This window comes from Marmota monax, unplaced genomic scaffold (assembly GCF_021218885.2).
Source record: "Marmota monax isolate L192 unplaced genomic scaffold, Marmota_monax_Labrador192_F-V1.1 WCK01_AAM20220418_F8-fsc00006, whole genome shotgun sequence".
Classification (NCBI taxonomy): Eukaryota; Metazoa; Chordata; class Mammalia; order Rodentia; family Sciuridae; genus Marmota; species Marmota monax.
In genome coordinates, this window is record NW_026693712.1 from 23,492,704 (window position 1) to 23,505,254 (window position 12,551).

The 12,551-nt window shown below is 35.8% G+C and overlaps 1 protein-coding gene across 2 annotated transcripts in view; it reads right to left on the reverse strand.

Annotated features, from left to right (window-relative positions):
- Man2a1 (mannosidase alpha class 2A member 1) overlaps window positions 1-12,551 on the reverse strand; it is a 179,055-nt gene that overhangs the window by 22,128 nt on the left and 144,376 nt on the right. For both annotated transcript variants that reach the window (XM_046460088.2, XM_058584317.1), the window contains 2 exons: window positions 4,628-4,761; window positions 1,793-1,934 (listed from right to left, as the gene is read on the reverse strand). In XM_046460088.2, coding sequence (XP_046316044.1) covers window positions 1,793-1,934; window positions 4,628-4,761 — 276 coding nt within the window. The remainder of the gene's footprint in view (window positions 1-1,792; window positions 1,935-4,627; window positions 4,762-12,551) is intronic.

Genomic DNA, 12,551 nt, shown 5'->3' on the forward strand with positions numbered 1-12,551 from the left:
TTTAAAGGGAAATAGCTAACCTAGAAAATTTTTAATAACTAATAACCTTTTTAGTTTCTTTCTTGGTAACAGTTCAAAGCAGCTACAATAAATTCATAAAACAAGAGAGCATTTCTCTTTCTCTTCATTAATGTTTAGCAACCTGATAAGAAATTTTAAAATAGGATTAGACAGATCAAAACTTAAATGAAACATTTTTCAAAAAAAAAAATTAATTAACCTAAAAATAGATTTTTAGTGTGAGCACTTGGAAAAAATAGTTTAGATGTCCAATACAAAAATTACAGTAGAATTATCACTGTTACTCTCTCCATGTTTTAGGAGACCTTTATCTAGGATTTACTCCCAGGAGTTAACTGTTCTCATGTGTATCTAGAGCCTATCACTTCACACCTAAGTCAGCAAATCAATTTCCTGGCAATTTCTAATTCTTCTCCTACTTCAAATCTTGGATCATACAACATGTGACACTTAATGATTTTCTGGACTGTACTCAAATTGTTTTAATTCAAATACTGGGGCTATTTGACTGTTTCTAACAGAAGCAGAAGAGCTTGATTGTTCAGCCTGTCTTCACTGGGAAGTAAGAGAATACTCTTAGTTTGTCACTGTCTGAGTCTAATGTCTAGTCCCCTATTTAGACCACATCTTTGAAAATTTAAGGCAGGGTTTAAAAATGGGTGGCTCAAGAGTTACATGACACAAAGATGTTTTGTCTACACATTTTATTTAAATTATGTTAACATTTATAGGTTCCATGACTTCAAGTAAAATCCCAGACTTGTGAATTCTTTTACAAAGACTGAAATATTTAGCAACCAAAGGGCCTTTATCCTTGTGGCAAACATCAAAGTGCACTAAGTAGTGGATGCCCCATTGTAAATGGGGAAAACACTCTCCAGTGTTTCTGTGCCCCCATCATTCCCCATTGGTCACTGACGTGAAGTCATTATTTTTGTAATTGAAGTTATGTCTTCACAGCATAACTTCACGTGACTTTATCTAATGAGTGTCACAAGAAAAATGAGAAGTAGTAATTTATTTGTTTGTGGAAGCCCAGAATGCATGTAGATGCCTATGTAAAAGTTGGGTTTGTGTCAAAAGACACATCAGGTGTCTGTACTTAATTTATTACCTGTATGTCTCCTTCAGATATTTATTATTTGCAACTCTTGGTAGGTTAAAAAAAAAGAGCAATTGATGATATATACAATAACTAATTTAAAATTATGCATTATAAGAGATCAAAGTCTTTCTATAGAAAGTTTTATAAAAACTAATCAGTTTCTACTGCCTATTTCATCTTTCTTTTCATTGCTTTCTCTTCTTTGGAATCCTTGAAGTTGTACTTCTTCATGCCCATAACTCCATCATCTCATCTACTCATCTTCTTTTGGAAGTTGTGGGGTAGAAAGACCAGGACCCAGAAAAACTAAACTTCACATCTTTGCAAACTCAGGTAAGTTTTCTAAACCTGTAGAGTCTGAGTTTCCACATCTAGTAAATCAAGGTGGTGACAGAGATCTCATCTATACAAAGAACAGGCTATCAGAAGAAGTAAGTTATCTTTAAAAAAAAAAATGGTGACATGTAGGCCCCTGTTCTTTACCTGATGTTTGAGAAAATTCATCACTTTATTCTCTTCTTACAAAACCTAAAACTAATAGGCTGGTTCTTGAAAGAAAACAGGCTGGTTTTAATGGAACAGGATAATTTATACATTTGTACACAGAAAAATTGTACAATTAGAACTGAAACCTTTCAGAGCAAAAAATAATTCAGCAACACATACCACTTTTCAAACTGGAAACACCGGAAGACTGAGCAGAGAGCAGTGTCAACCGATTCTTAGCATCCTGGATATATGCCATTGTAGTCATTGGGTAGACATTTGCTTGAAGAGGCAATTTGCTCAATGTCATTCTAGGTTGAATCTATAAAACCAAACAATTCTCTTTTAAAAATTGTGATATTTACATATATACTTTTACAAATTATTATTAAATATTGAGCTTTCTTCTAAAAAGACTTGAGTTTCCTTTCTTGTTTAAGCTAAGAAATAATCTAAAAATTAAAATATTTCTTAAAACATAATGAAGACAAATCACAAGGATCTTAGAAAACAATTTTTAAGTGGGAAAGGTAGAACTTGTCCTGATTTTAAAAATAGGCATTTCTATTTAAATTCAGAATAAAAATGGCTAAAAAAATCTTCTAGCTATTCCATATTTGCATAAAACAAATTATAAAGGTATTAAGTATTCATTTCTCATCTAAATCTAACATACTGCTTTTGTAATGAATGTTAAGCATAATAGCTCTCTATCCCTTTCAAGACATATCTCCCATTATTCTTGAACCGCTTTTAATAAATACCACAGATCTCCCCACCAAATCCTCTAACATATTAGATTATAATCAAATGCATATTTATATTTGAAAGCCATTCAACATTTACTCTTCTTGTTTAGCTTCAATGTAGATAGTTCTAAATTTTGGTTTCTCACAGACTAGTATTTGAATGCATGAAACAGAAATTTATCTTTTGAGAGAGACTGTCAGAACCTAAAGCAGTCTGGGTAACAGTAACTAATTCTAACTTCAGAACCCTGTTATCAATGAGTCGTACACCACTTAAAACAGTCATCTCCTCCTTTTAACTTAAGAAAGTTTGACATGAAACTCAAGAAAATGAGAGGTACAAAGTTAGCCTAACAGTTAACGTGCACTGAGTGCCCATTAATGGAAGGATGGTCCTTAGTACTTCATGGATCTGATCTTTAATATTTCTACAACCCTAGGAATGTGAGTGTGTTCCTCAACTTACTGATTATATTGGGGTGAATAGTGTCCCCTCAATGTTCATGTCTACCTATAAACTGTGAATGTGATTTTATTTTTAAATAGAGCCTTTGCAGAAATAGATGAGCCTATACTAAAGAAAGGTGGATCTTAACTGAATGCCTGGTATCTTATAAACAGGAAAATGTGGACAGAGAGAGAGATAGAGGCACAGGGAGAACACCAGTTGTGAACAGGTGAGGAGACTAGAGCGATGTATCCACAAACCCAGGAATGCCAGAGACTGTTGATAAGCACCTGAAAACAGGGAGAGGCAAATAAAGCTTTTTCCCTAGATCTTTTCAAGGGAATATATTCTGCCCACACCTTAACTTCAGATGTTTGGCCTCCAGAATTGCGGAAGAACAAAGCTGTGTTGTTTTAAGCCACCCAGTTATTGGTAATCTGTATGGAAAATCTAGGAAATAAATATACTGATAAAGAATGACTGAATTGTTACAAAAAAGGAAAGCTACCTTGAAAGAATTCTCTTATTTCTTCTTTCCAATCCTGATCTTCTCATCCCAATTAACATATACCCTTAAACTTATAAAAAGAAATGTTCAAAACTGCTCCTCCCATCTGGTACCTGCAGGTCTTAATTTCTAGTTTTATCCAGATACTATATTTCTAAAGCTAAAAGATAATTTATTTTTAAGAAATACTTAAATTGTAGACAAATATAATATTTTTCTTTTTACTCACAAGTTTAATCCCTGAAAAGAAAATTCCCATTTTTGGCTATTCATTTTTACTAAGTTTTCTCGTTCATATATACACCTACACATATAAATAATTGCTTCTGTGAGATTTTAAGAAAAGACTCTTTTTGTGTACAAAGAAAATGAATCACTATAAAGTCAGGGTTTCGTCTGAAAACTAAACAGCTACAGTAGAATTAATATGTTAATCGGAATATATGTTGCAATTTCTGTGCTTTGGAAAGGTTTAAATTTAACTTTTGGAAGAAATCTTAGAAGAGAATATTATCACAACCCTTTCCATTTATCCCAGTTGAAAATCAAAGCAAAAAGCATATGTTGTGAAATTATTTCTATTTATAGTTGGAAATTTCTAAAATGCTTATGTTTCAAAAACATGTTCATATTTTAAATATTAGTATTTCAAAGATATGGTGTCATACTCATATATTCATATAGAGGTTAAGGTAACAATCAAAAATTCTATTAAATTCTGTTAAAGAGAATTGACAATCTGAAAAAAATTACAAATTTTCTTACTACTATTTAAAACTTTTCATGAAAAGTTTTATTAATTATGTCCCTGCCCACATTTATAAACAGATATATATTTGTCTATGTATAATGTAAACACACATTGATAAAGAGAGGGAATTTAAAAATACACAAGGAAAATGAAATATGAACAAACTAATTTCTGAGGAGGGTAAAAAAGCCATCAATTTTTTTTTTTATTTCCATCAGTATCTTACTGGTATTTATTTATTTATTTGGATATATCATCTTTCAAATAAATTCATATATATCTTAGTATCAAGGTATCTAAATGCATAATGATCACCAATATCCCTTTAAAAAAATAAATCCTTGCAAACAGATGTTTTAGAAAAAAACTTGTCTCTCAAATATTTGTTCTAACTTTGGAAATCTGACTGAATATAGAACTTAAAATTGTTTGTTAAAATTCAGTTTTATTTTAGAAGTAAACGTATATAGGCATATTTTTCAAAGGATCCAAAATTAATAGCCCATTATGATATACAAAAATTATATACTAATAGAACTTAGATTTTTAAGAAAATTACCTGATAGCCATTTAGGTCAGTATAAAATCTATTTTGGCTGTTTATTTCAGAAGAAATTCTCATTGCAATCTCACGGTTATATACATTTCGGATGTTTACAATATTAGAAATTTCCACAGAGCGCCCTTCTATTCCTATATTTAAAAGAAGAAAAAAAGGCACACATTTAAAAAAAGACAATTATTGCCCAGCTTTTCTTAAATATAGTGTAGAGAAAGTCTTCCAAAGTTACATACTGTTAGGGTTTGAATATAAGGTATCCCTGTCAAAGCTTTTGTGTTAATGAAGTAATGTTCAGAGGTAAAAGTATTAAATTATGAGATCTGTGAACTAACTGGTGGATTAATCCACCTAATGGATTAATAATTTGAATAGACTGGGTGGTAACTGTAGGCAGGTGGGTTGTGGCTGGAGGAAGTAGGTCACTGGGGGTACACCTCTGGGGTTTATATTTCCCTGTCACCTAGCTGGTGCAAAGGTGTGAGCTCTGGCTCACTTGCACTCTCTTTCTCTCTCAACCTCTCTCTTGCCCTCCCTCTTTCTTGTTCTCGCCCTCTTGAGCTCACTCTGCTTCCTTGCCCGACTCTTCTGCCATGTTTCACCTCACCTTGGACCCAGAGCAATGGAGCTGGTCAACAATGCCTGAACCTCTGAAACCGAAACCGTGAGCCAAAACAAACTTTTCCTCCTCTAAGTTTCTCTTATCAGGTACTTTGGTTATAGTGATGAAAAGCTAACTAAAACACAACTATCTGTTTTCTATTTCATATCTTTACGTACTAAATGGTGTCACTATTTATTTTTTCTCTTCCTTAATGTTAGATTATAGATAACATTTATTCAGGGGCACATGCTATTCAACAAAAGGATAAGGAAGTTGTAATAATATAAATGCAGATGACATATAACATATCACTGATAATCCAAGGAGTTCTGAGGGGAAGGAGGACACTAAATGAGAAAAGGTTGACCCCACTCCAGGCCAATCCACCTCTCACCTGTACCCCTATTTCCATGAGACACATTGTAGGCTCATTTCTCCACCTTCCTCTACTTACACATGAGAAATATGACTTAGTGAAATTTACACTCTGGTATGGTTCAAGAGACAGTGTATTTATTATTGTCTACAATCTACTTCTAGGCAAAGAGACAGCAGATCCAATGAGCTGATTTATGAAACCAATATTAACATATTAGTATTTGTGGACTACAATCAGCAGAGCTCCCTAGAAGTCAAATCAATTTTAATTGAGTTTGGTATCTCTTAGGACCCAATATTATGGGGTGATCAATTCTACCTTTTGCCACAAAAAGCAGAGGACAGCTTGAAAAAGTCCCAAATAAATCAAACTTAACGTGTTTGCTAGTATCATTCTATGCAAACTGTGTCATGAAGTCCTCAATGAAGCCTCAGGTCAATTTCAGTGATAGAGGAGTTGTAAGGAAATCCAACATGCTCAACACAGATGGTGAATATATCACAAGATCTTCTGAAGAGCAATTAGGGAAGGGGTTGTAAGGAGAGAGACTGCCCTATCTTACTTCATAAAACTGACATTTTGAAGTTCTAAGAATCCTGGAAACTTACCCATAGCTTTACTTCTCCCTACTACTCCTCACACACTGTTACTCTGTGCTGATAAGCAGCAAACTTTTTAAACAAAGAAAGCTGTAAAAAGAAAAACAGGGAGAGGAAGAACAGCATAAGGAAGACTTCTTAAGAGCTAAGAATTCCCATAGCTTATAGAAAGTGACAGCAAACAATTAAGGAAAGTGAGCTTGACTCTGTGGAATCTATGGAAACAAATGTAAATCCAGCTAATCCAAGTACTACAGGTGTCTGTGGAAAAATACACTGGAAATTATAAAATATAAATAATAATATATGGTGATAAGTAGTGCTCAATGGGCTGAAGCCTCTATTTATTGAATCTGCAGAATGCTCACAGAATTGCTGTTCCAACTTAGCTACTTCACTGGACCTAGCTTAGGTTTCCTATTACACATTCATAAAACTACTAGGAGCTAGGCACAGTGGTGCACATCTGTAATGACAGCAAATGGGAAGGCTGAGGCCCTAAGCAAATTAGCAAGCCCCTGTCTCAAAACAAAATATAAAAATAAAAAAAAGTTGGGGATGAAACTCAGGGGGAAAGTGCTTCCTGGGTTAAATCCCCAGTACCCCAAACAAAACTATTTTGAATGGAAAAAAGGGGATGCCCCCCCCACTTTAATGGCCACAGCATGAACCACTAATCTGCAAGTTAAATATATACATATATTTTCTTCTGAGAATTATTAAAGGAACCTGTAAAGACAGATGATCCAAACATCTCCACCATTACTGGAAAGTTAAAAAAATCACATAATACAATATAATTTTCTTTGAACTAGGAAATATTGCTCTAAATACAAACTTTGCTTTTATTATGTTTATGTTAACTAGAACAATTTTAAAAGTTTAAATAAAATGTATATGGAATTTTAATAGATAAGTGTTTACAAGGAGTCAGGTTGTAACTCAATGGCAGAGATCATGCTTAGGCTGCACAAGGCCTTGGCACCAGAAATGATAGCACTCATGTATCACTAAAGACCATAGAAGATGACAAGAAGTTAACTTTAATCTAGCGGAAGCCATTTATAGGTTTTAGCATTGTGTTTTCTTTTCTCTAGAGAGAATATTCTCTCAGGGGTCAACAGAATACATGAAATGAAGGAAGTCTTAACAAGGGAGAACATCGTTAATTTAAATTCACGTAACTCCAGAAAACATTTACAAAGAATGTGCTTCAAGGAAAAATTAATAATTTCACATTACCTCTGGCAGTAACAAATTATTTCCATTGAGAAAGTCATCTTTCTCAAGCTCAATATTACACTCAGATCCTGCTATGGCAACAAATTCTTAAAGCTGTTTAAAAGGAGCTCTATGTCCATTCACAACTCGACAAGACATTAAATTCTGAGCCAGGACAGACTTTTAAAATAAGATCAAACTTAATATGCTTATTATGAACAAAACAAAACCTAAAATAGCAGTAAAAGCAAGAAGGTATCCCTGAGTTCTCAAAGAGAATTGATTATATTTTAAAAAACAGTATGTGTTAGAGAGACTTCCAATTTTTGCCTTTCTGTGTTCACATTCCCCTAAAGAAGCCTGTGGGATGCCTTTGCTAAAGAAGCCTGTGGGATGGAAGGGAGAACTTCCCTGGGAGCAGGAATACACACCATGGGACCCAGTGGTCACTGGATCTCTGCAGCATGTGACAGCAAAAGTGCTGAGTTATGGTTTAGATACAAGGTTTCCGCTCAAAACTCTAATGTTCATGTAGGAATGTTCAGAAGTGAAATTATTAGATTATGGGAGCTGTAACCTAATTGGTGAATTAATTGATTTGATGGATTAATAATTTGAAAAAACTACTGTACTGGGTGAAAACTTCAGGCAGGGGTGGGCATGGCTGAAAGAGGTACATCACAGGGGAGTGCCCTTGGAAACTGTATCTTGTCCCCACCCCCCACGCTCTCTGTTGCCTGCCTGCCACAGTGGAGCAGCTTTCCTCTGCCACACTCTTCCACCATGATGCCCTACCTCAACTCCAGCCCAAAGCAATGGAGACAGCCCAAAGCAATAGAGTCAGCCTAGCATAGACTGAGCCCTCTGAAACTATGAGCCAAAATGAACTTCTCATTCTCTAAGTTGCTGGTCGTGTATTTTGATAATGGTGACAAAAAGCTGACTAACAGATGTTGCTTTTACCAAAATGGTTCACTCTGGGCCTGGGTACCCAGGACTGCCTAGACCCTTCTGGATTTTCTGCAATCCTGGGAAAGGAAGTGACTCTTACTTTATATAGATTAGTCCATTGAGGGGAGAGAAGAATGAAGCCATTACATTGATTTATATATGAGAAGTAAGTGCCCTTCTTGCTGTTAATACCTGCCCTTCTGGAGAAGAGAGAATGAAGGTAGTTTATTCTTGCTAATATAGACAACGAAGGGCAAGAGACAGTCCACAGTTGAAAACTTGCAAAAAAAAAAGAGGCCAAGAAAGTACCATTCCACTAAATTCTTCTATATATGCTGTAGATTCTAGTCTCCACTCTGGAACTGGGGCTATTGTTTTACTTCCTAGAGCCTGTTAAGTTCTCATACACAGAGACTTTCCTACACAGCATCTTTACATTCTAGGTCTTAACATTCTGGCCACATGAATGGCTAAATCACCATTAAACACAAATAGCTAAGATGCAAGAGAGCCTGTCCTTCATCACATAGAAATTTGCTGACACGGAAGGAAAGCAAACTGCTATGAGTAAAGTTTAAGCAGCTGGGAAGATGAAGGAATAGGATTTTCATTGTGAGCAAATGCATGCAGATTAGAACACAAGCTCCTCAAACACAGGGATCATGTCTTATTTAGCTCCCAGCGCACAGAAGGTATACAACAAGTGTCTGTGGAGCGAAGGGTGGCAGCTAAGATGCAATGAGAGTAGCTCTCCATTGCTGATGCTTACTATGTACCATATGCTAACCAGATGCTTTATATACTTAATCCTGGTCCTAAGCCTAGGAGGAAATCACTTGCCCAAGCTTATGAGGCCGGCAGCAGCAGCACCTAAATGTTTCAGGCATTATGCCTCACTGGCAGAATGACTGGAGAAAGCTAAATTTACTCTGAGACCAAGTACTGGGAAAGGCTTGCAGCAACTCTTGAGTAGAAAGATGTCCAAATTTAATGAGAGAGAAAGACAGAAAGGGTGTTGAACTGGAATCTTATATACTATATCAGCTGTTTAATTGAGTAAAATATAATTAAGGTGTTACAAGGCTTGCCCAAACGTCTCTGAAAGAGCCCCAAACTCTTATCAAAAATTAAGAACACATGCTCTATTACACAGCAGTTCCTCCTCACTGTTTCTAGCTGAGGTGAGCACAGTTGTGCACACAGGAAGCAAGTTACCAGCATACTTGCTGTGTACTACTGCTAAGAGGAAAAACTGGGAAAATATTCTAGATATCTATCAAGAAGGAAATGAAAAAATAAGATCAGGTATAACCATGCTATGGAATGCTGTGTAGCAAATGAAAACAATGAGGTAGATGTCTGTTCTGGCAGAGAAAGAGATCTGATGAAAAAGTTAAATGTAGTACTTGTGTAGTATAATAAACTTTATGCTGAAAACAGACACAAACACAATGCTATATATTTCTACAGGGGTAGGGGCGTTTGTTACAACCTCCCCTGAGGAAAGGATAGGGATAGGCACAGATTCTAGAAGGGGTTATAAAATATGACTTTTGTCAAAAAGGGTATGCCTATATGGTATTTGTATTTAAAAACAATTATCAACATTCTGAAAGGAAAAACATTTTCTTAAGAGGTCAGGAGGAAATGAAACCAAGTAGGTCAGCAGACTGGGTCATGTCACAGCTTCGGGAGGAAAAAGATGCTGGTCTCTTTAGAGCCTTTGCCCACAGGATGGATCAGTAAAGCAGGGACAGAAAAGAAAGAGCATTATCACCTTCTTGACAGTTGCTTAGCACCAACCTCAGAACCCCAAACAAGTATTCCTTGGATCAGAGAAAAAATTGAAGGGTATCCCCAACACCTCCCATGCGGGGAGGAAACAGGGAAGGTATAAAGACTTTAAGAAATGCAGATGGAAAGCCTGGGGTCTCATCTGTGAGCAGTAAAGATGATGATGGCCTGTGGAAAAATCTCAGCATCCATCCTTTCCTATGTACTAGCTGCATCCCCCCACTCAGATCTTTGTCATATGTATCTGGAACAGGCCAATTCAACTCTGAACTGCAGAATCTTAGAGTTAAGTCCAGCCCTCTCCACCTCTCCAAATCATCCCTTCTAGTAATTTTCAAATGCTAAGTATCCTTTTCCAAGGAATATACAGATAAATTAGATATTACTCTGACAAATTCAATATGTTAAAGGAGTGATAGGCAACAGTTTGGGGAAAAGACCAAGAGAGCCTCACTCCACACCAAGATTCTAGTGTCTTATCAGTATACTTAACATGTGATTAAGACAAATCATTAGTTCAAGATGAGATAACAGCAACTGGTCCATGCCCATCTAGAAAAATAAAAAGTGACAGGTAGAACCTTAAGCAGCTGCCATGGAAAACAAAGACTTCTGATTTTGAATATTTTCCTCTCCACATTTGGGAGTATTTTGTATTTAAATCATCAAAAATATAAAATTTTTCCCATTACATATTTACTTTTCTGGCACTGTTTTTGTGAAATTAATCCAGCTACTCTTGGAGGTGACACACATGGCTACTGATTAACACAATGTTTAGTTCAACATGTACAATGAAATGACAATTCTCATAACAATGAGGAACTAAAGTCAACACGTAAATATTGTTTGTAAAAAGCAAATACTGTCATGGCTATATAAACTTTTAAATTGTCCTCATATCTGAATGTACCAAAATAAGAAATGGTAGTAATTTCCACAAGTGGACGACCTTTTCTCCATGTTGACTTTCTCAACTCATCATCCATTATAAGATCTAATTTATCCTCTGAGGCACTGCTGATTTCTGGGTCTGTAAATGTTCACATTGATTATTTCTCCCAAAGTGAAAATTTTAGCATCTGCTTTCATGAATACAAATTCTAGTAAATTTCATTCCATGTTTCAAATTAAAGAAAATGATGATACATCACATTGTTCTAGTTGTGAAACACTATATTAATAACTATTACTATGTATTGATCACTTACGAGTTTGGCACTAGCCTGTACACTTTTTTCTTTTCATTTCAATAATTCTCATAACAATGTCAAAAAGTAAATGCATAATAGAAGTATAGCCTTTGATCACAGGATTTTAAACTATGGGTAAAGATTATTCTGATTTAGTATGATATACCTGAAAAAGGCCTAAAAACTGAAAAATACACAATGAAACTGGAAAGCTGCCTTTTATTTAAAAAAAAAATCATTTTATGAAGCAAGAGTTTTTTGGGGAAGCTTTGTTTTGGAGGGAACAAACACCTACACCAAGCAGTTCTAACCTCAAAATAGATAATGAACACAAGATAAGGTCTAACTAAAGTACTTCCCTAGGAGGTAAATAGAAGAGCTCACAACACCAGAGTTTTCTTGGTGCTTTCTTCATGATGCAGGCTTGGACTGGTCTAGGACAGGGGAGGGAAGAATGCTCAAATGATCAGGCTAGTCGGTCTTCACCCACTTGGCACTGACAGTTTCTCTGAACCAATCTACTTTCAGTTCTCCAAACAGCTCCTTCCCCAGGTGCCTTTTGATGGGAGCCTTGAATTCCAAATATCATTCCTCACACTGATCTGCCAGAAAACAGTCCTGCCCTGGAGGCATGTCTGCTGCTTCCTTTTCTACCACTCTTTCAGAATTTCTAAGCAGGAGGAGGAGGAGGCAGTGGCAGCAGAGCAGCATACCTCTCTTCAACCTTAACTCCAATGGGTGTTGAACAAAGAGAATTTAAAATACTGGTGTCTGATTGGACCTGGATGAATAACATATTTTTGCAAAATGTGGTATCCAATTGTTTGCTTTGAACAAAATTGAAGGGAGACCTAAAATAGTACATCAAGGGGCCAGGGTTGTGGCTCAGCGGTAGAGTACTTGCCTGGCACATGCAAGGCCCTAGGTTCAATCCTCAGCACCACATAAAAATAAATAAATAAAATAAAGGTATTGTGTCCAACCACAACCAAAAAATAAATATTAAAAAAAAAAATAGTCCATCAAGCCAGGCAGGATGACACATGACTGTAATCCCAGCCACTCAGGAGGCTGAGGCAAGAGGGTCACAAGTTTGAGGCTAGCCTCAGAAACTTAGTAACAGCCTTTGATCATATGGATTGCAAGGTTGTAAACAATCTATTGAGATCCTGTCTCAAAATAA